Here is a 27,428-nt window from a genome sequence, read left to right as displayed (position 1 = left end):
ATTTATGGGGGTGATTAGGAAAGGTTCTCCCCTGGGAAACCGAATTAAAGCAAACTCATCAGCCAGAACGGCTGCTTGCCGGGGTCCCTGAACCTGCTGCTCCTCGACATGAATTTTCATTGAGAATGGGAGAGAGTTTTTAAATTCCTCTAACAGGATTACTTCTCTAAGAGTCTCATAGCTGAGTTGTATTTTTAAAGCCCTCAGCCACTGGTCAAAAGCCAGCTGCTTGCTTCTTTCAAACTCCAGATAAGTTTGATTAGCTTGCTTCTTGAGGGTTCTAAACTTTTGATGGAAGGCTCCGGGTACTAATTCATATGTCCCAAGGATAGATAGCATTTTTGGTCAGTTCATAATTTCATGAACTCTCATCTGGCAACAAGGAATAAAGCTCATGGGCTTTTTCAGTTAGTTTGCTTTGCAGTAACAGAGACCAGGTCTCAGCTGGCCATTTTAGCTGCCTTGCCAGTTTCTCAAAGGACACGAAAAACACTTACACATCTTCCTCATTGAATTTTGGAATTAGTTGGGCGAGGTTTAGCAATCTTGTATCCAGTCCTGAATTCTGATCCTCCATACTGGCCATGCTTTTACTAGGGTTACTCTGTCGCCCCTGCTAATTCAAGCCGCTTCAGCTCTCACTCTCCGGATTCTTTCCGGAATACTCTTTCTCTCTCTCTCTCTCTCTTACCTGCTCCTGTCTTTCTCTCTCTCTCTCTCCTGCCTTTCATTTTCTTCATGTTCCTTTTGGAAGGCCCTCACTCTCTTCCCGTTCCTTCTGGAAGGCTGTCTCTTTCTCCCTCTCCCTTTCCTCAAATTCAAGTTTCCTCTGTTCCAATTGTATCTTTGCTAACAATACCCTGTCAGTTTCTGCTTCTAACATTGTTTCTGCCTCTTCAGATTCAAGGGAAAATGATTGTCCACTAGCCTTAGGAGTTCAGACTTCCTAACCTTGCCACGTACAATGATCCCACACTGCTCAGCCATTTTGCTCAGCTCCTCCATAGACAGTTTTAACTTATCCCAAGTTACTTCACCCTGGCTTGGAGAGCTACTCGCCTCAGTTGCAGACATGTTAGTATTCAAGCAAACACGACCACAAGGAAACCTGTATTGATTTGCTTTTTTTGATTGGGAACAATCTGGCTTCTCACTTCAATTTAACACGTTCATCTGTGGGTAACAATCCAGACGCTAGCACCCAATTTCTGTTATGACCAGGTGAGAAATATATCGAGGGGTCTTTTGCTGTCTTTACCTGGTCTTGTAACAGGGTTTAATTTTAAACACACTGTGTTTTGAGCTCCCCTTTTGTGAATCCTCATTCACAACTTTCCAATTATAGGGCAAAGAAATGAGCACAAACAGGCTTTCTGTGGTTTAAAGAAGAAAGATGAAATTTATTAAACCCTAAACTTAAACTCTAATACGGTTCACGCCTACGGATATATGACGCGCCCACGTTAGCATGCACACGTGATCTAAACATGCACATAAGGACAGAAAAGAGCAGAGGAAAAGATAAGCAAAACAGTTTGAGGCAATATCTTGTTACTGTTTCTTGAGCTTGCTGTAGTCCTTGATTGAAGATATGGTCTTGTGTTTCATTGGGGCCCAGTAGTCTTATTAAAACCTTGTTCACATTGGAAACCTTTCTCTCTTTGAGTTTCATGTGTTTTCACAAGATTCAGTTCCGTGGGAAGAGATGGAGGCAGACAGACAGAAGAGGAGATGTTCTCAGTCAATGAGCACATGGCGTTCTGCTCCAATTCTTTGTTGGGAGTTCAAATTCAAAAAAAACTCCCAGATTGCCCAGCAGGTTACTCATGTTACTAGCTCCTTATATGGAACAATCTCTTCAAAATCCTTTGTTGGAAGTTCAAATTCTCTGCAACAGCCAGTTAGTCATGTAACTAAAGGCTGCATAATGGCGCAGTGGTTAGCGGTGCAGTGGTAAGTACCACAGCCTCACAGCTCCAGGGACCCAGGTTCGAATTTGGGTACTGTCTGTGTGGAGTTTACAAGTTCTCCCTGTGACCGTGTGGGTTTTTGCCGGGTGCTCCGGTTTCCTCCCACAGCCAAAGACTTGCAGGTGATTGGTAAGTTGGCCATTGTAAATTACCCCTAGTGTAGGTAGGTGGTAGGGAATGTGGGATTACTGTTGGGTTAGTATAAATGGGTGGTTGTTGGTCGGTACAGACTCGTTGGGCCAAAGGGCCTGTTTCAGTGCTGTATCTCTAAATAAAAAATAAATAAAGTAAAAATAAATCTGGTCTGACCACTTCTGTGTTTTGGGGAAGCAACTGCTGGCTCCCCATTTTTTCAACGTTGTCTGGTACTATGCAAATGTCCTCCCAGTCAGGGCTTGCAATTTTAAGTTTTTGTTCATGTGGCAAAATAATGGGTGCTTCAGTCTTGGCAGGTGGGGTGTTTGCCTGACAGTGATACTGGCAGATGAATTTCCCCACTGCAGCACGGACCTGGAAAATTACCCCCGCAATGTCAATAGAGAGTGCATTTGCTGTTGTCATAGTAAAGCAAAGTGAAATAAGCAGAGTGAAGGAAACACTCTGGGCTGGATTTTATGGGCTCCCTGACGTGGAGTCGGAGGTGGGGGTGGCCATTAGAATCATGATGGATGGCCGGGGCGGAGGACCAATCGCATCCCCGTCACTGCCCTGTCGCCAACTGATTAAGTGACCTATTAATGGCCACTTAAGGGCCTGTTCCTGCCGCCGCTGGGATCTAACCAGTGAGCCGGGGGGGGGTGGGGGGAGGAGCTGGGGTGCCTCCGCCACGTGGGGAGGGTGCCTTGTAAAACAAGACGGCCTCCCTGCAGGCTTGGGGGAAGGGATCCCTCCTTCGTGGGCAATCTGTAGCCCACAGAGGACCCTCACCGGCAAAACCTTCACCACCATGGACACCCCTCCCCCTGGACCTCACGCCCACCCTCTCACCCTACTTGCCAGGGCCTTCCAAACTGGCCGAGGCGATCCCGCCTCACTTACCTGAGATCGGGGGTTCCATCGTCTTTAAAGGAACGGGGATCCTGGCACTGGAAACATTGCCTCCGGAACAATGTTGCGCCGGGGGCAAGCGAAAAAGCCGAGGTAGGTTTCCCTCGTCTTTTCAGCTTGGAGCTGGGAGCCGTGCATCCTCGATAAAATCCAGCCCTCTGTGCAACATGCTTGATTGGAGTAAGTCAGGGGAACCTTAGCGTAACTACCAAGTCAGTTTAATGACTGTCAGTCACATGGTTACATTTAAAACAGAGACAGTAAAAAATTGTTCTCAGTAGGATTTTAGTATAAAATGTTCCAGAAGGAAGGCAACTTTGAAGCTTTCACTATTTTATAGGGTAGATTTTACAAGGTTGTGCTTCTGGCAGATGCTTTGCTTGCCGAGAGCACTGATCAGGAGAATCGAGCAGCGGGGATTAGTGTACCTGAATTATAGTGCTCCCAATTTTCCCAGTGTTTAAAATTAATGACTGGAAAATTCAGAGTTCTGCAAATTGGGCTTGCTGACCTCTGTGTCTGATTCTTCAATCTATACTCTCATCAGGAGTGGAAATGTAACCTCATAAAATTCAACATGCTCCAAGTTAACAAGTGAACTTTTTCAAAATGCAGATTTTGCTTTTACCTGCATCCATAGCAATGACTGACAGGATAAACTGCGCTGTTGTTTCACGATCCAGGCTCATGACCAGGCTTAGCTGCCCACTGGGTGTCAGGCTAAAAGCTCCTTCTTCATTCCCACCAACAATTGCGTAAGTCAGCTGACCATTTAGCCCTTGGTCATCATCGCGAGCTACAACCTACAGAATAAATCCACAGGATATGTAAGTCCAAGGAAGTGACAGTAATACTCAATTTATGAGACCACATGTAAAGTACTCTGCCAGCTACGGTCACTGTACTTACAAAACGATAGAGCTGTATCTTCAATCCCAAAAACATTTGGGTTGGGGTCATGTCAGAAGATAAAATGCAAAAAATCTAGAACAGGGAAAAAACCTGCCTTGATTCTGCCAATTTCTAGTTTTAATAGCGGTGGAACAAAGGCTGAGCAACCAATCCGCTTGCAGGAAATGAGTTAGTCATTTAAATATTCTAATGATGCTGCATGCCTTCATTTTAGCAGTCATTCCATTTTAGCCACAGGAGGCAAGAGGGGCTGAATCCATGAGGCCTTTATAACACTGCTTGTGGGCCAAGAGGAGCATCAGTGTTTCCTCCAGGCCCAACAAATTACCCACGAAACCCCCACCAGAACCTGACTGCTTCACCCCACCCCTTCCCCATAATTGAACCCCTCTATCAGGACCCGTGTTGATCAGTTAAGTTCTGAAGAACATTTGAGAAACCCTGTCCTTTGGGTTCCCTGACCTTACAACAGCACTACTACACCCCCCACCATAAGTCGCCTCCAGGCTAAAATCTAGACCAACTAGTCGGAGGCAATGGAAAATATTAAAAGGACATCAAAGCTGATGTTAGGGTTTCGTCTCCTCACTTATAAACACAGCCTATGGAAGTTACACTGATACTCATTTACAAAAATATGGGGAGGGTATCTTCCACCATTGTCTATAACAATATCATTTGAATTAAAAAGGTAATATAGAGAGGTATTTTGTGCAAAGTTTAATAGAGGAAATACAGGATGGGGTCCTTTTCACTTTAGACGTGGGTAGAAAACTGGCGTTAGCGATTGACCTTATTCCATTGATGCTGACGGAAAGGAAAGTTGGGCGGGGTGTATAATGGGCAGCCGATCCACTACTGCAGGCATTTCACCACCGTTCATATCAAAATCAAATAAACTGAGGGAGTTCGGAAAAAGAATAGCATAAGGGAAAATTTTTTTACACATAGTGGGTACCCATTTCAGATGAAGCACTGAAAGGAAATTGGATCGAGTCTTGATTCAACAGGGAAGGGAGGTACGTGAGTTTGTGATCAGAAATGGATCAAAATTTCTCAAATCGGATCCTGACAAAGTGAGGTGGATTTTGAGTGGTCTTTTATTATTCTTTCATTCTTTTGTGCTTATATTCAAGATTTAATACCATTATAATCTGGTGTGCAATATCCAGGTAAATTACAAATACAGTGTAAAAATAGGCAATTCTATCCCTCTGTACAAGATTTCGTTTACACATTCAACCAAACTTATTCAATAGTATTATTTTTCCCCCAATTTTCTACACTCCTCTCCTGGAGCTGACGATTCTGGGTCGGATACAGTTCCATGGGTAACCATCAGTTCCCAGGTACCTAATTCAAGTGGTTACTCTTTATATGTCTGAGCACATATGGTGAAGGACAGCAGGACATGATTCCTCGAGGTGAACACCATAACCAAGGTTCATCTTGTCCTTACCCACACCTTATATAGTTTTACTTCCCAGTAACAGGAATACTGTTTATTATTTTTCTCCAAAATGAAATGCCACTGAGGCCAATAGCAGCAGCACCCACTGCCCCAACTGAAATTAAGTTAAGTTAACATGAGCCTACAATTAAACCAGCAATAATTACCCAACAGAGGAGTAGATATGATTATTATTTTCCACAGATATGCTAATTGTCTTTGCACAGTCTATTTTTTTAACTAAAACTGCATTGTGACATTTGCTGTCCATAACACTCTGCATGCACCAGTTCCCAGGTTGTTCTGGACAACAAACAGAGGTGAATATAGGTAATCATTACCCATTTTATGAATGACGCGCATTTCTGGGGGTCAAATGTATGGGGCTGGGCACCCATTTAAAATAATATGGAAGTGGCATAACAACAGCTTCTGTTTTACTTTCTTGGACTAATCTGAGCTGATGCCCCACTTTGAAATTGTAGATTAAAGGTGCAACCAGGAAATTACAGCTTGCTGACCTTGTACTTATAGGTCATTAGAATGACCAATGGAAATAAAGTCTTGGCTATAGTAGGTCTGCAATGTGTGAGTGCAGGGGATTTGGGAGCAACAAAAATCATAGCCGCCAATGCAAGATTCTACTTCCCCGTTATGCTGCTGGACATCCTTTATTGGGATCAGGGGGGATGGGGATGATGCAGGGGCAGGCAAATCAGCCTTAAGATGCCAAGTGTCTTCAGCTCCTACCTCACTTCTGTTTGTCCTTTCACTTTTACTGCCTTGACTGTGTTGATCACATATGCCTCTTTATTTTTTTTAAAAACAGAAATACGTTTCAAAAACCAACTAAATATATATTATTATAAAATATAATAAAAACCAGACAATGAACTCCAACCCAAAATTCAATGATGATGTTGGAGAATAATTACAGCTTTGTTTCCAGATTTTAGTACATCAGACCATTCAACTGAATTACTCCCTTGTCACTAATTGCCAGTATAACCGGTATTTGTTATCCTAGATTTTAATTTCTTTAGCTTCAATGATCTGTATGAAACCAGTGTGAGCCATGTACAACAGCTTTATCTGTGACAAAGTGAGCCAATCTTTTTGATCAACTGCTTAGAATTTCTAAGCCCCATTTGGCTCATTCCAGATGAACTCAGCTACATAATAATTGTTTCAGGGAGAAGGCCTTTGGTCCATCTAGCACCCCTTGGTGCATTTATAACAACTGAACTATTGAAGTACGAGATATTTTCAGAATAGATTTAATGTTGCCTCACACAAAAGGCAAGACTTGTTGTGATTTTATCACAGATTCCAGCAATAGCCAATGAGTGTTATCATTACATCACACTGTTACGTGATGGTGTTATGGAACTTAGAAACCAGGTACCTAAGGCAACAGACAGGAATAGACTTTCAAAACTTAGACATCAGATGGTTCAAAATGTAATCCTTCTGATTTCCAATGAGAAAATTTCAGCTTCAGCACTCTGAGCAAACTGAAAAACAAAACAATTTCAGATTAGGATTCAGATTCTGAATCTGATCCATTCGTGAACTTTAGTGTATTCTATTGCAAATTTAGGGTTCTGTTAATTTTTCAAGACACATTTATGTTCCATTACACCATACAACACTGTGAACAAGTCTACTCATCCAGGTATTGTTGGGGTACTGGGACTGCTAATGGGTTTTTGCATCAGTTGAAAGTAGGGCTGAATTTTATCAGCGCGCTGTGCTCCGCGGCGGCACGCTGTGAAGTCAGTGGCCTTCTGACATGGATGTGCCGCCGCATAGCCCCCGTGATAGTACGCGCTGGAGCTGTGAGGCTGCGGTGCTAACCGCTGCGCCACTGTGCTGCCCCTCCCTCCCAGAACCGCGACAGGGTTCCCCTTACCCTCACTTTCCACCCCACCAGCATCTACATCCAAAGGATCATCTTCCACCATTTCCGCAACCTCCAGCGTGATGCCACTACCAAACGTATCTTCCCTTCCCCTCCCCTGTCAGCATTCCGAAGGGATCGTTCCCTCCGCGTTACCCTGGTCCACTCCTCCCATTACCCCCACCACCTCGTCCCCTTCCCACGGCACCTTCCCCTGCAATCGCAGGACGTGTAATACCTGCCCATTTACCTCCTCTCTCCTCACTGTCCAAGGCCCCAAACACTCCTTTCAGGTGAAGCAGCGATTTACTTGTACTTCTTTCAATTTAGTATACTGTATTCGCTGCTCACAATGTGGTCTCCTCTACATTGGGGAGACCAAATGCAGATTGGGTGACCGCTTTGCAGGTGGCGCAGTGGCTAGCACTGCAATTTCACAGCTCCAGCAACCAAGGTTCAGTTCTTCCTATGAATGTGTGGGTTTACTCCAGGTGCTCCAGTTTCCTCCCACATGCCAAAAACTTGTGGGTTGATAAGTAAATTGGCCATTGTAAAAAAAAAAATTGCCCCTAGTGTAGGTAGGTGGTAGGAGAATTGAGGGAAGGTCGGGATGTTAGAGGGAAAATGGGATTAATGTAGGATTAGTATAAATAGGTGGTTGATGGTCAGCGTGGACTCATTGGGCGAAGGGCCTGTTTGGTGCTGTATCTCTCAATGACTCTAACACCTCCACTCAGTCCGAAAGCATGACCCTGAGCCTCCGGTTGCTGGCCATTTCAACACTCCCCCCTGCTCGCATGCCCATATCTCTGTCCTGGGATTGCTGCAGTGTTCAAGTGAACATCAACACAAGCTCAAGGAACAGTACCTCATTTATCGATTAGGCACATTACAGCCTGCAGGACTGAACAATGAGTTCAATAATTTCATAGCATGACGGGCCCCCCTTTTTATTTTTAGTTATTTTTGCTTTTTTTATGTGTTTATTTTATTTTAGTTTGTTTAGTTTGTTTCTACTGTGCCTACCCACTGTTTTTTTCATGTTTGTGCTTGGGGCCAGGCTGTTACCATCTCTGTACTAACAGTCTTTCAGCACACCATTAGCATACCGTTTGCCTTTGCTCCATAACCTTCTGATCAGTTATTCTCTGTGACCTTGTCCTATCAACACCTTCTCTTTTGTTATCTCTTACCCCACCCCTGATTTACTTGCTTAAAACATTTTACATTTCTAATAACTGCCAGTTCTGATTAAGGGTCACTGATCTGAAACGTTAACTCTGCTTCTCTTGCCACAGATGCTGCCAGACCTGCTGAGTATTTCCAGCATTTCTTGTTTTTATTTCAGATTTCTAGCATCTGCAGTATTTTGCTTTTATTTACCCAGTTCAGTCTGTTCCAGTTCTTTGAAAAAGCCTGCCAATTTTCCATTTCTTGAGAAGCTGAGAAGCAATTGTAAGAAACTGCCTGAAACTCCTGTTACTGCATTTTTCCTGGAAAGCCTGCCCAAACTGATCTTCAACGTCACCTGTCAGGAACTATTCTAGGAAGATCCTAGTGACAGCCATCTATATGTATTTGGGATGCCAAACCAGAAAAGGACTTCTGACATCTTTTCGTATCTTCTCTTTTTTCTTCAAGATTTAGCAAGTATTTTGGCCAATGTATTTTTTTGCTTTTGGTACTTGAGCTCAAAAGAGTAAATCCCTTTTTTTCTGTTATCCGGTGTATGTGTGTGTGAGACGAAGGTAAAAAGTTAACATTTATATTTCAGTCTGTGTGTTTATGCTTTGCTACATTACTGGTTAAGACTTGTTTTCTAATTAACTGATAATTTTGTTGTTTATTAAAGAAATCTGGTTGGTGTGTTTTATTCTGAGATTAAAATAGAGTGTATGATTGACCGTATTGATAAGTGGGGAAAATTTACATATATGTTGTGATCTGTGGAGAGGTGGAACTAGAATAAACAGTGTGTTCCTCCCGCCTCTATCATAACAAAAACAAAGAAACTCTTTACACTACAAACCTGCAAGATGGACATTGGCAGATTCTGTGCATCTTCCTGTACATGTAAAATGTAGGGCGATAGTTCAAAGATTGGTATAAAGTCATTCATATCTGTGAGATTTATGTTTACTACAGCCGTGGCAGTCTGTGGGCTGCTTCCACGATCAGCTGCTTGGACAATCAGAGAATACGAGGGTCTTGTTTCACGATCAAGTTGCTTGGCTACTGATACTACACCAGTAACAGAGTCAATTCGAAAATCATTGTTCAGATTGCCATGGGCGATGTGATAGCGGACCTGCCCATTAGCTCCTTCATCTAAATCAGTGGCAGTAAGCTGGATGAGATCAATGCCACTAAGTGTGTTTTCACTAATTTCAACTTCATAGAGAAGTTGCTGAAAGATGGGAGTGTTATCATTCACATCAAGCACAATCACAGTAATGTCCATTGATGATGAGAGTGGAGGCTCACCCTTGTCTGTGGCAATCACAGTCAATGTATAATTTGACACCTCTTCCCTGTCAAGTTCACCAGTTAGTTGTAGCTCTCCATCTATTGTTCCGATATTGAACTTGTTTCCTGAGTGGCTCAGTAGTGTGTACTCAACATAACTGTTTGGTCCACTGTCAGGATCAGTGGCTTGTGCTTTATAGACAACGGTGTTCATTGGAGAGTTTTCCTGCATGTAGGCCATCTTAGATGAAATAAACCTCGGTGGGCTGTCATTGACATCCAGCAGAATAACAGAGACTTGCGCTGTGCTTGTAAGCCGACTTGCAGGGAACAAAGATAAATCATGAGCCCTAATCAGCAAGTTGTAGAATGACTGGCTTTCCCGATCCAGCTGTTGCTTGACACTCAGAATGCCATTATCGTCTATGTCAAAATGTTGCAGTGAATCTCCAGATGCGATGTTGTATGCCAACTGGGAATTGGGACCTGGAAACAAAAAGCCAGAAAATATGATGAGCACACCAAGCTCTTAAAAAACAGAAGGATATTCTGTAGTCCACCTTAAATCAGATAAATGTACACTGGAATAAAGCAGATCAAAAAAAAATCTGAAAGTCTTTTTTTCTGTTTCAGGTGCTGACTGTCCTTCTAGACATTTTCAATGTGTTCCCTTTTTCTTTTAAGTTGAAAGAATAAATGACATGCATTTATATAGTACTTTATCTCGTCTCATAGTAACATCTTCACCTATAATGAATTGCTTTGAAGTACAGTGACCCTCGTTTTGTAGGTAAACAATAAGTAGCGGGTAACATTTAATTTTCTTTTTTAAATCTCTTTCTTTCCTCGAAAGGTCTACCTGCAGATAATATATTTATACTTTCACACTACTTAATAACTTTACCACTGCAAACATACAATTTTGTATAAAAAGTTTGGAATGTTTTTCATTAAAAGAATTATAGTACTAGAAATAGACTTCTGTTTTGTACATTTTGAATCAAAGTGGTGGGCTGCAATGAAATTATGTAGAACATTTTGAATAGGTCATTTTAATGATGAAAGCACTTTAAAAAAATTATCTATTGTTAGCCATGAAACAACATAACTTGTCTATAACTAGGTCATTTATTATACACTGGTACTGAAAGTGCAAATCACTAGGCACACTTGTAACTAAAAAATGCAATAACATGTCATCTGATCTGTCCCAAACACCATTAGCTGTAATAAGAGTCCAGTAATGGCTTTTGAATGTCAAAACCCTGGAATTCCACCCCTTAACCTCTTTCTCTCCTGTAAGGTCCTTCTTAAAACCTATCTCTTTGAACCAAACTTTTAGTCACCCTTCCTAATAACTTCTTCTTTGGCTTGGTGTTAATTTTTGTCTGAATACACTTCTGCAAAGCGTCTTAGAATGTTTTCCTATGTTAGTAAGCTGTGTGTTCTTCTGAGATATATATCTAGAACTTATGTGGTGTGGTATTATCAGAGCCTGCATCAAATTCCTTTGTCCACTATTTTAATGGACAGAAGAACTGGATTTGAATGTATCACGGATGCCAACATCACTCAGCATAAATGTCTAGGCTTTAGTTATTAGACCACCAATACTACACCAACCATTAGTTTTAATTACGGCAAGTGATTTGTTGCAGCAAATGGTTTGCAACTACTCAGATCCACTCATAAGCTGCCATTGTCACTGCCTCCAGGTCTTTTTATGTTAATTTGCCAAACTCAGACAGCAAATCGTGGTACTCAGAAATCACTGGGTTTTGTCATGGGATGTGATGCTATGCTGTGCCATACCATATCAGTTGTATGGATTTTAACACATGAACAGGCTGTCAATTGAACCCTTTACTTGGTGCCTAATTGGAATAGAAAACATTGCTTCACCCTTCTAATGTCAGAATGGAAGTTCCATTGTCGAAGAGCACTTCTGTTTTTCAATGCAAGGCAAAGGTATGTAAGTTTTCATCTGGCCAATTATACAAAACTGCATAACCACTAATGGCCTGTTTAGAGCTATTATGAAAGTGTCTGAATTGAAGCACTTGGTTAAACTTATACACCTAACAGAATCAAACATAATCCTTGTTGATTATAACAGGCACAGGCACCAAATTATATGCTTAACTGGTATGTACACAAATCACTGGAATACCATGGTCTTAAATTCTCCATCGTCAGCATTTATTGTAAAAGCAAAGACTATCGCATTTTGACAGGACAAATGATTGTACCACATTAAATAATGCATGACTTACAGTTTGCACTGTGCATGCTACAAGTCTAGAAAATTAATGCTGGCATACCAAAGCCTACAACTAGCAGAGAAAAAAACAGCTTTTCTTCAAAAGTCAAATTGGAATTGAAGATTTTTTTTTCTCTTCAGGCCTTTCCCTAAACAGCAAACCCCCTAAAAAGAAACACTTTTGAAATGTTATCCATCAGCATCCACTCGAATACTGTAAGTGAGCTTGCTTTATTGTGCAGCTGCCCTGGGTGATTAAGGAATAATTATCACTCTCACCAATACTGTTCAACATCAAATTCCTACTAAAGACCTTGCAAAATTACAACTAACTCAGGGACTTAAACAGCAATAGATCAAACTGCTCTGGGTGTCTGCTTTCCAAGCCTACTTCAATTACATGCTGCCAAAGAACCACTTGGTTAACACATTGGGTCTAATCTTGGATGCTGAACAATCAGACAATGCAGAGAAAAAGAAAAGCCATCGTAAAAAAATCCTCTGATGAAGTAAATAAGCTGAGATCAGATTGGGACCATTACATGAACACATGCTATAAAAGTAAAGATAAGGCATCTCCAAGGGGATCTCAGTTATCTTTTTCTTGCTTTCTGCTCCAGTGGTTGGCTGACTAGTTAAACAATTAAAATAGCATAAAACCACCTTTAAAAGTTTAGCTGACCTTTCCCTGCCCTTCTTGGCTTCGTGTGTTGCAATTCTATTAAAAAACAAATGCTCTCGCATTAATGGTTATAACTAGGATTTCCTTTTAGATATTTCATTTTTGCATTTAACTGTTACATAGTTTCAATGACGAGGCTTCAATATGGTCAAATTCTATGATACTAACACATTAAGCAGACTGTATATGATATACCAAAAATCTCTCTACTCTGAGATGTATTCTATACAGTTCTTTACTTAGCAGCCTGGTAAGGTCCAGAACTGATTCCACATGGGGGTTGTAAGTCTGAATCTCAAGCTTGAGTGACAATAGGAATCGTCTACTCTTGCCAAGTGTGTTTTTTCAGCAGTTGTACCACATGTGTAATCTGAGATCCAGCACGTTATTTACAGTTGTTTATTTTGTAACCAGAAGTAATGCTTATGTTCTTGGACTATTTAGGGTCATGACTGCCACCAAAATGTTTTATTGCAAAATTCAATATTTATTTCTGTACCACACATGGCAAAAGAAACAGAACTGCTACCATAAATTGGTGAGATATGGGAGATAATTCATTGAATGCTATTCGAAGATTCAACAGCTTTCAATGCCCTGAGTTGAATTATTTTCCTGTAACTCGCCATGATGTACCTCTGTGATACACAGGTCAAAATGGGACCATCGCAGTGGAGGTGAAACAGCTGATGTTTTAATTACCTTATATTGGTGCAATTTTTAAAGTAAGTTATCCATATTCATTAGTTCCTTAAACTCTAAGGTCTTTTCTTGCTGAGAGACGGTACATTTCCTTTTTTGGCTGCTTGTTAAGAGGCACAAATTATTGAGGAGGCTTGAGTACTCCATTTGTTTTCCCCTCCCCATTATAGCAAGGTGCTGTCGCTTTTATTCCACATGGCCTAGATTGGGAACTAAGAGGTAAGGGTTGAAAGCTGCAACCTCCCACTCTTTGGTACTGAGTATTAATGCTCCAATGATAGGGCCTCCCAAGTATATCAGTTTTATAACTCTGAAGGCCAAATTCCCTTATGCTAACAAACATTGATAACAGCCACTGCTATTTGGCACTTGAGTAGTTGAATTAAAACTCAGACATCAGTTTTGGATCAGAGGACCCTGCCCTCACCCCAAGACAAATTCTGACTGCAAAAAATGAATTTATCCCCGTATTTATCCCTACTGTACAATCTTCTGTTGTGCTCAGTGAACCAATGGTCTATCAGTATAACTAAAATGTCTTTTCAATGTTAACACATATGCTCAGGGAACATTAACCAGGATTACACCATAATAACAGATGAGCTGAAAAAACACTTCCTGCTGTAAGCCTTTCTGCCATGGTTTTGGCCATTGCTACTTTTCAAGAGTTTATTATTGTAATGATTATTCACGAAATGAAAAAAGCCTAAAAAAGTAGATTCATTCAAGCCTTACAAAGAAAAATGTAGTCATATATGTTATAATTACTGGTGTTGGCAATGTTACTGGGCAAAAAGAAACAACACTGCGCATAACAGAAAGTGAGCTTTCTAGCTTTCTATCTAGCCGTCATCATAATTACAGTCTAATTGCTTGGATAGTGCTGCATACCCCAACAGGGTTTAAGTATATTTCTTCAGAGGTAATTCAGTTCAAGCTTAACTATGTGGAGTGAATTAGATAAAGGTAAATCGTGTTAATCAGCATGGGGATGATCTTCATCTCACTATTGCCCCGTTTTCAGCAGTAATGGGGTGATTGTTGGACAAAAATGTAAATAAAATCTTATTGCTATCATGCCACCGATGCAAATTTTAAGTGGGATTGAACCAGGGGAAGCCTCATTAAAACATATACATAGGAAGAGATTACTTTCCCGCACTACCTACCTGAAGTCTGTTCAAAACAAAAATTGACATGTTTTGATTTTTAAAAACTTTTTTACATTTAATTAGAGTCTTTGGTACACGAGAATTGGTCTAACTTTGAGTGAGGGAATGGGAAAATCAGCCAAGGTTCTCACTTTTGATTACCATCTAGCAGCTTTTACTAAAAAGCGTGTGTCTGTGTGGGCATAACGTCAGGACAGAATCAGAATCAGCCATAATACCTTTCACAGTTAAATAGACTGCCAGCAATCATTGCTTTGGCTCACATGGAAAGAACGAGTGAAGGTACCAGATAATTGCTATTATGTAACAAACTGTACCCCAACAGGAGCTGACAGACTCCGTACATCATGATTTTTCCTAACTTGCTGCAGATATTTGGTCCTTTTCCATCAGGTCAGAAAACTAAATTATGAGGACAGGTTGAGTAGACTCGGCTTGTATTCCCTTGAGCATAGAGGTTTAAGAGGCAATCTAATTGAAGCATTTAAAATGATTGAAGGAGTTGATAGAGTAGATTGAGAGAAATTATTTCCTGTCTGGTGGGGGAGACCAGAACAAGGGGGACTAAACTTAAAATTAGAGCTAGGCTATTCAAGGCTAATGACAGGAGCCACTTCTTTATTCTCGCAGCAAAGCTTTGGAAAAAGACTCCATTTTTCTCAGTGAAGATTTTCCATTGTTTTTGATCAACAGTGCCCTTGACCATGTCTATTTGGTTTTCCATACTTCCAGCTGCAATCTCCTTCCTCCTGTAACAATGATGATAGGCTGTCCCCTTCTTCCATCCTAGTATATTACATTGGCCAAATCATTATCTGTCATTTCTACAACGTGACACTAATTTAATTCTCTCCTCCCCCGCTCTACTTTGTGGATGGACCATCACTTTGTGATGCTCTTATCAGCTGTTGCAGCAAACTAACATCTGGCCATTCTTATCCTGATATTCACATGTAACCACGGCAAATGCAACAAGTGTTTATTTGCCTCTTCACCCACCACTGTCTGGGGACCCAAACACTTCTTCCACGTGAAACAGCAGTTTACATGCACTTACTCCAGTTTGTATTGTGTATTTTCGGCTCACCTTGTTCTCTTCTACATTGCGGGCACCAAATTCAATTTAGATGAAAACTTTGCTGAAAGCCTTCACAAGCATGATTTTGACCTCTGTGACTCTACCACTTTAATTCTCTCTCATTCCCACACACATCTGTCTATCCTTGCCTTCTTGTATTTTTCCAAACCAGTGCAAACTTTAGTAGCAGTATGTCATTTTCTTTCTGGCCGAATTGCAGTCCGAACATAAACTTTAGAATTTAAGACATTACTTGTCACTCCATTTTTCTGCCTGATTTCCCATTTATTCCACTTCATCCCCATGCATTTTAAAGTCGTTTAACTCCCCTTTTATCATTCTAATGCTCTTCCTTGTCTGACTGAGATAAACCTTGTGTGTTTTTCAGAACTTTATGACCTCTCTCCAGTCTTTTATAACACAGGCTATTAAAGCCACTAACGAGCTATTTTGTTATTTGCTACAAACTTGATTCTTGACTTTACCCTTCATTTTGCTGCATCCTATTGAAGTGTTAGCTTTTCTTCCAGTCCCTAAGTGTTTATACCCAAAATGTCAATCTTTTCTCAGATGTTAATGGGCTTACATTTTCTAATTTTATTTCATTCTAAATCCGCGATTTGAAATCATTCAAAAAAAATCTTGGGTGAAAAAAGTCAAGAGATGATGTTGATCTGAATTTTTGACCAATTACTATGAATGATCAAAATAAACAAACCTGATATTCAAAGGCATGCATAGAGGTGGAGGTGGGGTGATTGCGAATGCAAAATATCTTCTGGGAATGTGAGCACTCTACAGGGTAAATGTTCATCCTCACCACATGGACAATAATCTGGCAGAGCAGATCACCCACTCATTAAGTTCTATAATATAACAGAATGAAAATCAGATGGCTTCTGTAATGGGCTGTGATCTACACCTCCAGATTATTAAGCATGCAGTGCAGAGGAAGATTTACCCCCACCACTGTGTATCACTTGAGAAGCATGACTTTTTTTCCCCAAAAATATACTTTATTCATAAAAATCTGTTAAAAAAAAATACATTTCAAAACAGTACCAAGTTGACATTCCAGAAAGTGCAAAGGAAAGCAAAATTATATTTGGTGTATACAGCCCGAGGGGTTTTCCGTGGGTCCAGCCCCTCGGTTCACTATGGTGGGAGGACCGTACACAGTGGTCTTTGGGGCGGATGCCCCAAGCTTTAGTGCGTCCCTCAGCACGTAGTCCTGGACCTTGGAATGTGCCAGGCTGCAACACTCGGTCGTGGACAACTATTTGCACTGGAAGACCAGCAAGTTCTGGGCAGACCAAAGAGTGTCTTTCACCTAATTGATGGTCCTCCAGCAGCAGTTGCTTCCCACCACAGCCACCTCGAGGGCACCGTGTGGAGACAGCGAGATTCCGGGCGCGCAGGAAGGATCTGATGGGGAGGGCCTTTCTCACCACCTTGGTGACGCCTTGGTGCTTGTTTGAAGGTTCTGGTGATGAAGCATTCTGCCAAATGACTTTGGCAGACTGCTCGGGGAACCATCCGACAGGATCCACCATCTCTTTTTCCCGTAGGGCTTTGAGGACATTCCATGCAGACCACTGCCTGATGGATTGGTGGTCAAAGGTGTTTTTCTGCACAAACATTTCCATGAAGGATAGGTGGTATGGCACGGTCCTACTGGATGAAGCGTTCCGCGGCAATGTGGCCAGACCCACCCTCCGCAACACTGGGGACAGATAGAACCTCAGCACGTAGTGACACTTGGTGTTTGCGTACTGGGGCTCTATGTACAGCTTGAGGCAGCTGCATATGAAGGTGGTCATCAGGATGAGGGAAACGTTGAGTACTTTTTTTTCAGCCTTTATTTAGAGGTTTGAACATTGTGTCCCTCCGGACCCAGCCCATTTTGCATCTCCAGATAAAGCGAAAAATGGCTTGATTGATCACCACAGCACAGGAGCGGGGTATGGGTCAGACCTGCGTCACACACAACAACAACATCAGCGTCTCGCACCTGATGACCAGGTTCTTACCCACAATGGAGAGAGAATGCTGTTCCCACCTGCTCAGTTTACGGTGTACCATGGCTACTCGCTCCTTCCAGGTTTTGGCACATGCCCCGGCTCTTCTGAACCATATCCCCAGCACTTTCAGGTAGTCTGACCTAATGGTGAAGGGGACAAGGGATCGTTTGGCCCAATTCCCAAAGAACATGGCCTCGCTCTTGCCATGATTTACTTTGGCTCCCAAGGCCAGTTCGAACTGGTCGCAGATGCTCATCAGTCTGCGAAAGGAGAGCAGATTCAAGCAGAAGACGCTGACGTTGTCCATGTACGGGGAGGCTTTGACCTGAGTGCTTCCACTGCCGGGGATTGCTACTCCTTTAATGCCCGCATCCCTCCTAATGGACTCAGCAGAGGGTTTGATACAGCAAACAAACAAGACAGGGGAGAGAGGACAGCCCTGTCTGACTCCAGATTTGATCGGGAAACTTTCTGATTCCCACCCATTGATTAAGACTGCACTATTGATGTTTGTGTAGTGCAGTTTTATCCAATTGCGGATTCCTTCCCCAAACCCCATTTTGGAGAGCACGTCCATCATATATGTGTGCTTTATCCTGTCAAAAGCCTTCTCCCGGTCCAGGCTGATGAGGCAGGTGTCCACACCCCTGTCCTGTACATAGGCGCTTGTATCCCTGAGCAGCGCGAAGCTATCAGAGATCTTCCTGCCAGGTACAATACAGGTGTGGTCGGTGTGAATCACCAATTCCAGAGCAGACTTGACCTGACTGGTGATGACTTTGGACAGAATCTTGCAGTCTACATTACGTAGCGAGAGGGGCCGCCAATTTCTGATTTCCGCCCTCTCCCCCTTCCGTTTGTCGATGAGGGTGATAATGCCTTTCCTCATGGATTCTGACATGCTGCCGGCCAGATGCATACTCTCGTACACTTCCAGCAGGTCTGGGCCGATCCAGTCCCACAGAGCTGAATACAACTCAACCGGTAAGCCCTCGCTTCCGGGAGTTTTATTTTGTCTCGACAAACTTGACGGCCTTTGTCAGCTTGTCCAGAGTTAGCGGTTTGTCCAGACTCTCCTGCATGCTGTCATCTAAGACCTCTGTGATAGATGACAGATAGGACTGGGAGGCCGTGCTGTCCATGGGCTTCACGTTGTGCAGCCCAGCATAAAAGGATTTGCTAATCCTTAGTATGTCAGACTGCGAAGACGTTAGCGAGCCATCCTCTTCCTTCAGGCTGCTGATCACAGAGCTCTCTCTGTGTACCTTTTGGAAGAAGAAACACAAGCACATCTCATCCTGCTCAATGGAGCGGACTCTGGACCGGAAGATGACCTTGGAGGCCTCCGTGGCAAAGAACGAGGCTTGCAGGCTCTTCACCTCTTGGAGATTCTCTTTGACCGCAACTCCCATCGACTGCAGCCAGAGCAGATTTTGCATTCTTTTCTGGAGTCGTGACATTTCCCTCTGTCTCTCCCTCGCCCTCTGAACACCTTTGAAGATAAAGAACCTCTTGATGTTCGCCTTCATCGCTTCCTACCAGAGCATCGGAGACTCAAAGAAGGTTTCACGGTTCTCCAACCTTTGTAATCCCTTTTGAGTTCCTCAATGTTCTCTGGGGTTAGCAGTGTAACATTTAGTTTCCATGTCCCCCTGCCAACCCGCTGGTCGTCCTGTAAGTGACAGTGGGCCAGTAAGAGGCAGTGGTCAGAGGAGAACACTGGCTTGATGTCGATGGATCTGACCGTGAAAGCAAGGGACACAAACAGGAAGTCAATCCTAGAATGGGCAGACACATCCGGTCTTGACTAGATGTATCTATGCTGCGTTCACCTGCAGGGAGCCTCCTCGTGCCACTGATTTGGCTGGTGACCTGTTCCTTTTTTGGAGGCTTCTTCTTTACAGTTTTCCTTTTTACCACTTGCCACTGACCAGTTTGTCCATCTGCTACCTCTTCCTCCATTGCTTCTGTCTGTAGAGGAGTTGTTTTCGGGCGTGGGGTAGATGTTGGGTTGCTGGTTGCAGCTGCGTCCCCTTTCTTCTCCTTCTCAAATAGACTTTCCTTGCGAAGGGGAGGATTTCCTGTCTCCTTCCCAGCACCAGACGCGTTCACCGTTCCTTCCCCCAGCCTTTCCTTGGACCTTGCCGCCTGTGCATAACTGAGGCAGCATTTGGGGCAGGTTTTGTCGAGGTGGCCTGCCCCACCGCACAGGTTGCAACACTTACTCTGTTTACAGACCTTGGTCTGATGGCCTTCCTTCTTGCAGTTCTTGCAGATGACTGTGCTGCAGTTGGCTGCCACATGACCAGATTTGCCACAGGTACGACAAACCCTGGGTTGCCCCACACAGACCAAGAAGCCTCGACTTCACCCAATAGTGAAGCTGGAGGGGGAATGGACGATGGCTCCAGTGGCATCGACCTTCAAGGTCACCTTGACCTGCTGCTTTCTGGTCCAAATCCCAAGCGGGTCCTTGACATCAGTGCTGCTGTCGGCCACCTCGACGTACCTGGTGAGGAAAGTGAGTACATTCACGACAGGGAACATGAGGTTGTAGAGGTGGATTGTCACCACCCAGTTGCGTTGTGACAGTAGCGTGAAGAGTGGCTCCAATGTGAGGATCGACAGCAGCGCCTGGTCTCCCCTCCCCTTGAACACATTCAGAAACTTGATGCATCCCGCCACATTCTTGAACGTCAGGTCGAAATATCCACTGCCGGGGAAGTCCTGCAGGCAGAAGATGTCTGCAGCTTGGAATCCACAGCAATCAATAAGGATTTTCTGAATGAAGAAGGTACGGTCAACCAGTGCACCCCCTTCATTATCCTTCACCACCACCCCAATGGTGTTACGCACTCCCTGGCCTGAAGCTCTAGAATTGGTTACAGCCATTTTGCTCAAAACTTACCTGGAACAGGATCAAAGGCCACTGATCAAGCCTGACACTGCATTTATATTACAGAACTGTCTAGCAACCATGCTGTCATACAAAGCACTGCTAGTGCCTTTAGTTACATACACCCTTAGGTGGTTTCTTCCCATGCGGCTTATGCAAACATAAATGGCAACCTTTGCAGCAGCAAGCTACTATGAGCTCCTTTTAGCTGAAGACACAGTGGGAGCAAATTTGATTTTATGCAATTGTGTAAAGTAGCTGATAGCCAAATGTTAGTCTGTTTTACATCTCTCACTTTATTGGAAATAAAAATTTGGGAGAGATGTAAAACAGGCTTCAGATTCTCTGTCAATTACTAGGTGATCAAGCCATCTTTATGCAACAACATTCACCAGGAACAACAGCGTGCACTTATATAGTGACTTTAATGTCGCAAAATGTCCCAAGGTGTTACCTTCTCTAACTTATCAACACCTATGTATGCAGTTATTTTCCTGTCACTGCTGACGTTTGAGTTCCTCTATAGTTAAATGAGATAAATTCAGAGCAAACCAAGTTGAAACATAGGGGCTGAATTTTGTTGAGCTCCAGACATTGGGCTCCGTGGCGAGGGAGGCCGAAGATAAGTGTGGCGGCGGCCCACCACTGAGCCCGACACTGGGATTGCTGGGCTCGATCTTCCCAGCGGCAGCCCATGTTGTGGAACTACTTAAAGTAGAAACTGCAATATAAATATGGTATTAGATTCTCAGTATTCACATTGCTGTAGGCAATGGTGCAAATATGTTATTTTGTTGCCAAGAGATAAGTGGATGGAAAATCAAAGGCTCACTCCAATGGCAGATTAGGCACTCATTTACACTGCTATCTAATAAAGGCCCTAAATTACAATAAGGAAGTTAAGCTTTCAAATCTGAGCAGAAAAGACACACATTACCAAGATTGCTTTTGAACTGTATCCACCTCTGATTTGCCTCAGTAAAGAATTGACTGTGTACAAGTGAACAGCAGAAATACTTGAAATGTGCACTTTGTGAGCTACAGTGCCCGTTGCCAATCGATCATTGTTTCTTAAGTCTAATGCTGCATTTAACACTGACTAATTAGCCTAACTGGATCATTAGAGTTGAATATGCTAACCAATTTTTTCCAGTTGGAGTTCCAATTTACACAAATAAACAGCAGTGACCTTTGAGATCTTTATCTTTTCACTGTAACACATAAATCATAGCAGAGCCATTTTGGAGTGCAGCTAAGGTTAAGATGCAAGGAGGGCAGGAGAAACAATAATGCTTTTGGAGCCACTATAATAGCTTGATATGAACAAATAACTGGCAATACCTGCTAGTATTGACAGGAATTGGAATACATAGATGTTTGCAGGTGTGTACATGTGTTGGTATAGAAAATTAAAATATATAATTTTTGAATATATTACTTTCTTCTAATTTTGCAGATTTGATAACACTAAAGTGGGTTATTATTTTGTTTTGAACAAACTTTGAATGTATTCATTAGTGGGATGCAGGATTCCACACACTGATATTTTCAATAACAAGGAAAAGCTATATACTTTGGACATGTACAAAATCAATATGTAACATTATTATTTGACTTGGAGCCAAGCTGCCTTTATTTTCATTGGCACCTAAGAAAGTAGCTATGTGTGAAAATTTAACATGAAGAAAATACCATAGATTTTTACATGAGTAGTTTGGGAACAATGGCTTGGCAGTGAGAATTAGCAATCTGTAATCATGTTAACAGTTAATAGGTATTCTACAATTCTTCAAATGATAATACAGTACCAATAAGTGGACGACATTAGCAATACATCCCTTACTATAATGATGCAATATACTACAACAACTGGTCCAACCTGTATTGTTTGTGGTTCCCACACAGATAGACAAGCCAAATAAAATATTTACATTTATAGATCATGACCGGAACAGCACAACTACAACTACAAGTGCTTAAGACAGGCGCCTTATGTTTATGCCAGAAACACGAGAGCTGTTCCAGCTGCACCTCAACATTCTGTGTCAAGCCAAACATTCCTCAAGGAATACCAAGAGCAATAGTAACTGACACTGTTTCTGCTGCTCTTGGATCTTTTTCAATGTCAGTGGCTTTGCTCCTTCTTTGCAGAGGTTCAGGTGTTGAGTTAAACATGAGCTCTGAATCCAGGTTACTGGAACATGCGTTAGCAGTTAGGATAATTTGGTTTGAATGTTAGTAGGATCCCCGGTTAAATTTGTCAGAAACCTTTAGGGGGTATTTTAACCTCCAAAACGGGTGCATTTATGTTGGGTGGGATGTAAAAATGTTAAAAATCTGAATCCTGCTCCTCAACCCACCTTCAACCTGCCCACTTCTGGTTTTAACAAAGGTGCAATAGCGGGGAGGGGGATGCAGGGGTGGGGGTGGCGGGTGGAAGGGAAGGTGGGTAACCAACTCACTCCCAGGAGGCAGGTTGTCTATTCAAATGATGAGGTTGTATGCTTATAATTAACCACCATTTTAGATTTAACCCGGACCCAGAAGCTAAATGGAGGTGAGGACTGCTGGACCCAGACGATTAGTGCCATTTCACCCTGTACCCTGCCTCGTGATTGCCAATCTCCCCCGACACCAACTTTTCCAATCTCCCCACTGAGGCCATTCCTGTCTCTCCCCCGATCCTTCCAATCTCCCACTGAGGCATTTCCGATCTCCTCCACCTGAGGCCCTTCCAATATCCCCCCACGATCCTTCCCATGTCCCTCTCACCATCCCGAGGCCTCCAATCGCACCACCACACAAGGCCTCCGATATTTCCTTCAATTTTCTCCCCTTCCCAACTGCGGCCTGATGCCAGAGGCCTACCTGCCCAATAGCCAGCCATCCTCTCATCTAGCTGGCTGCAGCTGGCAAGTGGAGACAAAAAAATATTAATTAACACCTGTTATTGAATTTGGCAGGACCTGAGGGAAACCCGTCCTTCCTGATTTCCTGACCTCAAAATAGCCCGTGCTCCCTCCATCTGAGTTAATATCCAATCCTTTGACTTTGGATACATCCTTTGATTACACCTCCTTTGACCAGTTACACCCACCCGCCACCTCCCCCCCATCTTCTTGCATTATGATTTGCTTTTTGTACAGCTCCCAACAATATATCTGAAGGTCATCGAACATGCTGCTGCTAAGTTGGGTGCTGCCTAGTTCATCAAACATTACCTTCATGTCAGTCAAAAGAAATGGTTTTGGTAATAGATGTGGAGAAATAAGTACCTCAGACAGGCCTGATTCTCAAAGGAGGAGAACTTTGTACAAGTGGAAAGGCAATAAAAAATAGTAAAACAAAAAAAAGTAAGACACAGAAAGAAGATAGTTTGGTTGGTAAATACTGCAAATAATTTGCATTTTTACAGTTTTTTTTATTTTTCCTCATGTTATATTTTTATCTCGAAATTTTCATTTCTTCACAATAAATTCCTAATAAACCTGCCTCTGATAAAATCCACTTGTTTACAGTCAACTCCTGCCTATTGCCAACTTTCCTTCTTGTAACATTTTCACAGTTAAAATTGTAGTGGAGAAGTGTGAAACGGACTTCCAGTGCAAACAAACTGAATGATACTCTCAAGGGTATAGCATCACAAGGTAATAGAACACTGTGATTGTCACTCATGCTTACTGTCACACCCTGGTGCGGCAAACTAAGTAATAACAACTGAAATCCACTGACTTGCCAATACTTAATTTTTACATAATTTTTTGTGTGTGCTAACAAACTATGATTTCTTTTTATGAATTATGACAAGAATTAAATAAACATATGTCTGTGATTATAACTGAAGAGACTGCTTTTGCTTAAATGCAGCCAATAGCTGTAGAGGTCATATAGAAAGTATGTACATAATGATGTATGTGTATGACTGCAGCCTGAGTTGAATAAAGTTCACATGCAACATTCTGAAAATACACATCTCTCAGAAGTATTAAACAAAACTAACCAAATGTGTTATCCAATATAAAGAAAAAATATAGGTTGTAGTGTCAGTTATTAACGTAATAAACGATTGACAATATCAACCCTATGAATGAAGAATTCATACTTCAACTTTTAGAATCTCCCAATAGAATATTCAACAGAATACACATTAATAATTGTACACTTCAATGCAGTGCAGAAGAAGTGCTGCACGGTCAGATCTGCCATCTTTCAGATGAGATACTAAACCAAGGTCCTATGTACCCTCTTCGATGGATGTTAAAAGATCCCATGGCACCATTCAAAGAAAAGCAGGGGAGTTCGCCTGATGTCCTGGCCAACATTTATCTTTTAACCATCACTAAAATAGATGAGCTAGTCATTTATCTCACTGCTGTTTGTGGGACCTAGTGTACAAATTAGTTAATACATGTCCCTACATTACAATGGTGACTATCCTTCTAAAATACTTTGTTGTCTGTGAAGTGCTCAGGGATGCTCTGGGATCATGACAGTTATTATATAAATGCAAGTTCTTTCCTTCTTGTTCTATGATATAGAGAGAAATGGAAACTCTGCTCCCTGGAAGACCACTGACTTTTTTTTAAAGTGACAAGTTAGTTCTAATGTTTGGAAACTCTAACTTTCAGAATTTATCAACAGTAGCAAATAAGAAATGGCATAGCACATGTGTAGCAGAAACTATTGATGTGCCACTAAATAGGGTTAAAAGAAATGGCATTTCACTCTACAGGGAAAATGAAATTACTGTCTGAAAACTGACTTTAATATCTTTCAGAGATGAAGCACCTATTACAATACTGGTTGTTACTAATATAACCACAATTTATTCATAAACTTTCTATAATACATACCATCATCTGCATCAGTTGCTTTTATGGTTAGGATGCTTACTCCAGGGGAAAGGTTTTCCATTGCTGAAGTGCTATAAGTTGAAGGGTTGAAAATGGGAGGATTATCATTCACATCCAGCACATTGAAGTAAACTCTCACGGTGCTGAACTGTCCTCCGCCATCTTCTGCTCGCACAGTCAGAATATAATATGGTTGCTTCTCATAATCCAGTGTTTGAGTTAGATTGAAAACGCCAGTCACAGAATTGAGGAAAAACGATTCTTCATTATCCTCTTCTACCATGTACGTGATTTCCCCATTAGCGCCAGAATCTGCATCACTGGCCAAGGTGGCTGCCACAATGGAGCCTAAAACATTGAAATAAATAATAAAAAACATCTTAAAAATCTGGAGCAATATTTTAAAAATGGTAGCACATCTTGATTCTTCATTGAAGAATCTAAGAACCTTTTCCCATTTACAGCTATTTCCTTATTTGCTTTTTGAAAAGGGAAGGAACTACTTATCTTCCGTGAACAAGTTTCATTTTGTCATGCTAGGCCCCCACCTGCCAAGAATGAGGCACATTAATTTTGTCATGAACATTGATTTTAAACTGTTACTGGAGTGGAGAAAGGACTTGTTAAACAGATTAGCCGTGGCTAGAAAAGATATTTGCATATTAGCAGACAGTGCTTGGAAGGGCAAAGCAGCCATTCCCCGACATTCAACCCACAATGGACTTTTGATCACCGTTGAAATTCGTTGAAGGTGGGGGAGCTCACATTCCAGGCTGACTGATAAGATGGCCGAATACACAAACGGACATGGTCAAACCAGCTAGTCATATGACTAACCTGCTGGGCAACCTGGGTTTTTTGAATTTGTACAAACAGTTTGGGCAGAATGTCTGTTTGCTCCTGGACTGAGAAGATCTCTTTCCTGTATGCTCCCATCTCTTTGTCACAAGCCTTTGAATCCGCTGAAGACACATGAACCCCAAGAGAGAAAAGTCTCTTATAGCGAACAAGGTTTAAGAAGAATACTGGGCCCCATCGAAAAGCAAGATCTACATACAATCAAGGACTCTACAGTGAGCTCCAAGAACCGTAACAACAACTGTTCAGATATTGTCTCAAACTTTTCCACTTTATTTTTTCTTCTGCTCTTTTCTGTCTCTATTTGCATGCGTGTATCGCGTATGTATGCTAGCATGGGTGCGTTATGTATCCGTAGGTGTTAACCGAATTAGAGTTTAAGTTCAAGTTTGATAAATTTCAACTTTTCTCCTTTAAATCTAAGAAAGCCCGTTTGTGCTGGTTTCTTTGCCTTGTAATTGGAAAGCGGTGAACAAGGATTCACCAAGGGGGAGCTAAAAACACAGGGTGTTTAAAATTAAACCCTGTTACAGTAAGACCAGGTGAAGGCTGAAAGGGAACCCTAGACCTCTTTCTCACCTGGTCATAACAATTTCAAAAGCATCAGTAACATCTTGTTTCTATCAATACTCTTGTAGCTGCCCTGTTTCAAAACAATTTTCATCTGTACAATTTATTAAGTATTAAAATCAAAATACCAAAACCTACAAGATTATGGTGTGCACTAAGTAAAATAAGCAGTTTACTCCATTTCTACACTGCATTCGTCAATCATTTGTACTAAAGCATTCTGCAGAATACATTTCACAATATTACTTCTTCTTATTCATTTGCAGAATGTGGGCGTCACTAGCAGGGCCAGTATTTATTGCCCATCCTTAACTGTCCTTGGGAAGATCGTGGCAAGCCACCTTTGTGAACAACTGCAGTCCATGTTTTATAGGTACTTCCACAGTGCTGTTAGGGAGGGTGTTCCAGGACTTTGACCCAGTGACGGTAAAGGAACAGTGATATATTTCCAAGTCAGGTTGGTGTGTGACTTGGAGATGATGGTGTTCCCATGTGCTTGCTGTCCTTGTCCCTCTAGGTGGTAGAAATTGTGGGTTTGGGAGGTGTTGTCAAAGAAGCCTTGGCGAGTTGCTGCAGTGCATCTTGTCGCTA

General features: G+C 42.1%; 1 protein-coding gene across 1 annotated transcript in view; it reads right to left on the bottom strand.

Moving 5' to 3' along the window:
* fat4 (FAT atypical cadherin 4) overlaps positions 1 to 27,428 on the bottom strand; it is a 458,079-nt gene that overhangs the window by 189,546 nt on the left and 241,105 nt on the right. Inside the window, exons 5-7 of the mRNA XM_068042747.1 lie at positions 25,410 to 25,757; positions 9,309 to 10,231; positions 3,646 to 3,820 (exon numbers count right to left, since the gene is read on the bottom strand). Coding sequence (XP_067898848.1) covers positions 3,646 to 3,820; positions 9,309 to 10,231; positions 25,410 to 25,757 — 1,446 coding nt within the window. The remainder of the gene's footprint in view (positions 1 to 3,645; positions 3,821 to 9,308; positions 10,232 to 25,409; positions 25,758 to 27,428) is intronic.

This window comes from Heterodontus francisci, chromosome 1, assembly GCF_036365525.1.
Source record: "Heterodontus francisci isolate sHetFra1 chromosome 1, sHetFra1.hap1, whole genome shotgun sequence".
NCBI classification, from domain to species: Eukaryota; Metazoa; Chordata; class Chondrichthyes; order Heterodontiformes; family Heterodontidae; genus Heterodontus; species Heterodontus francisci.
The sequence above is the reverse complement of the archived record's forward strand: the minus strand, read 5'-3'. Positions and strand labels throughout refer to the sequence as shown.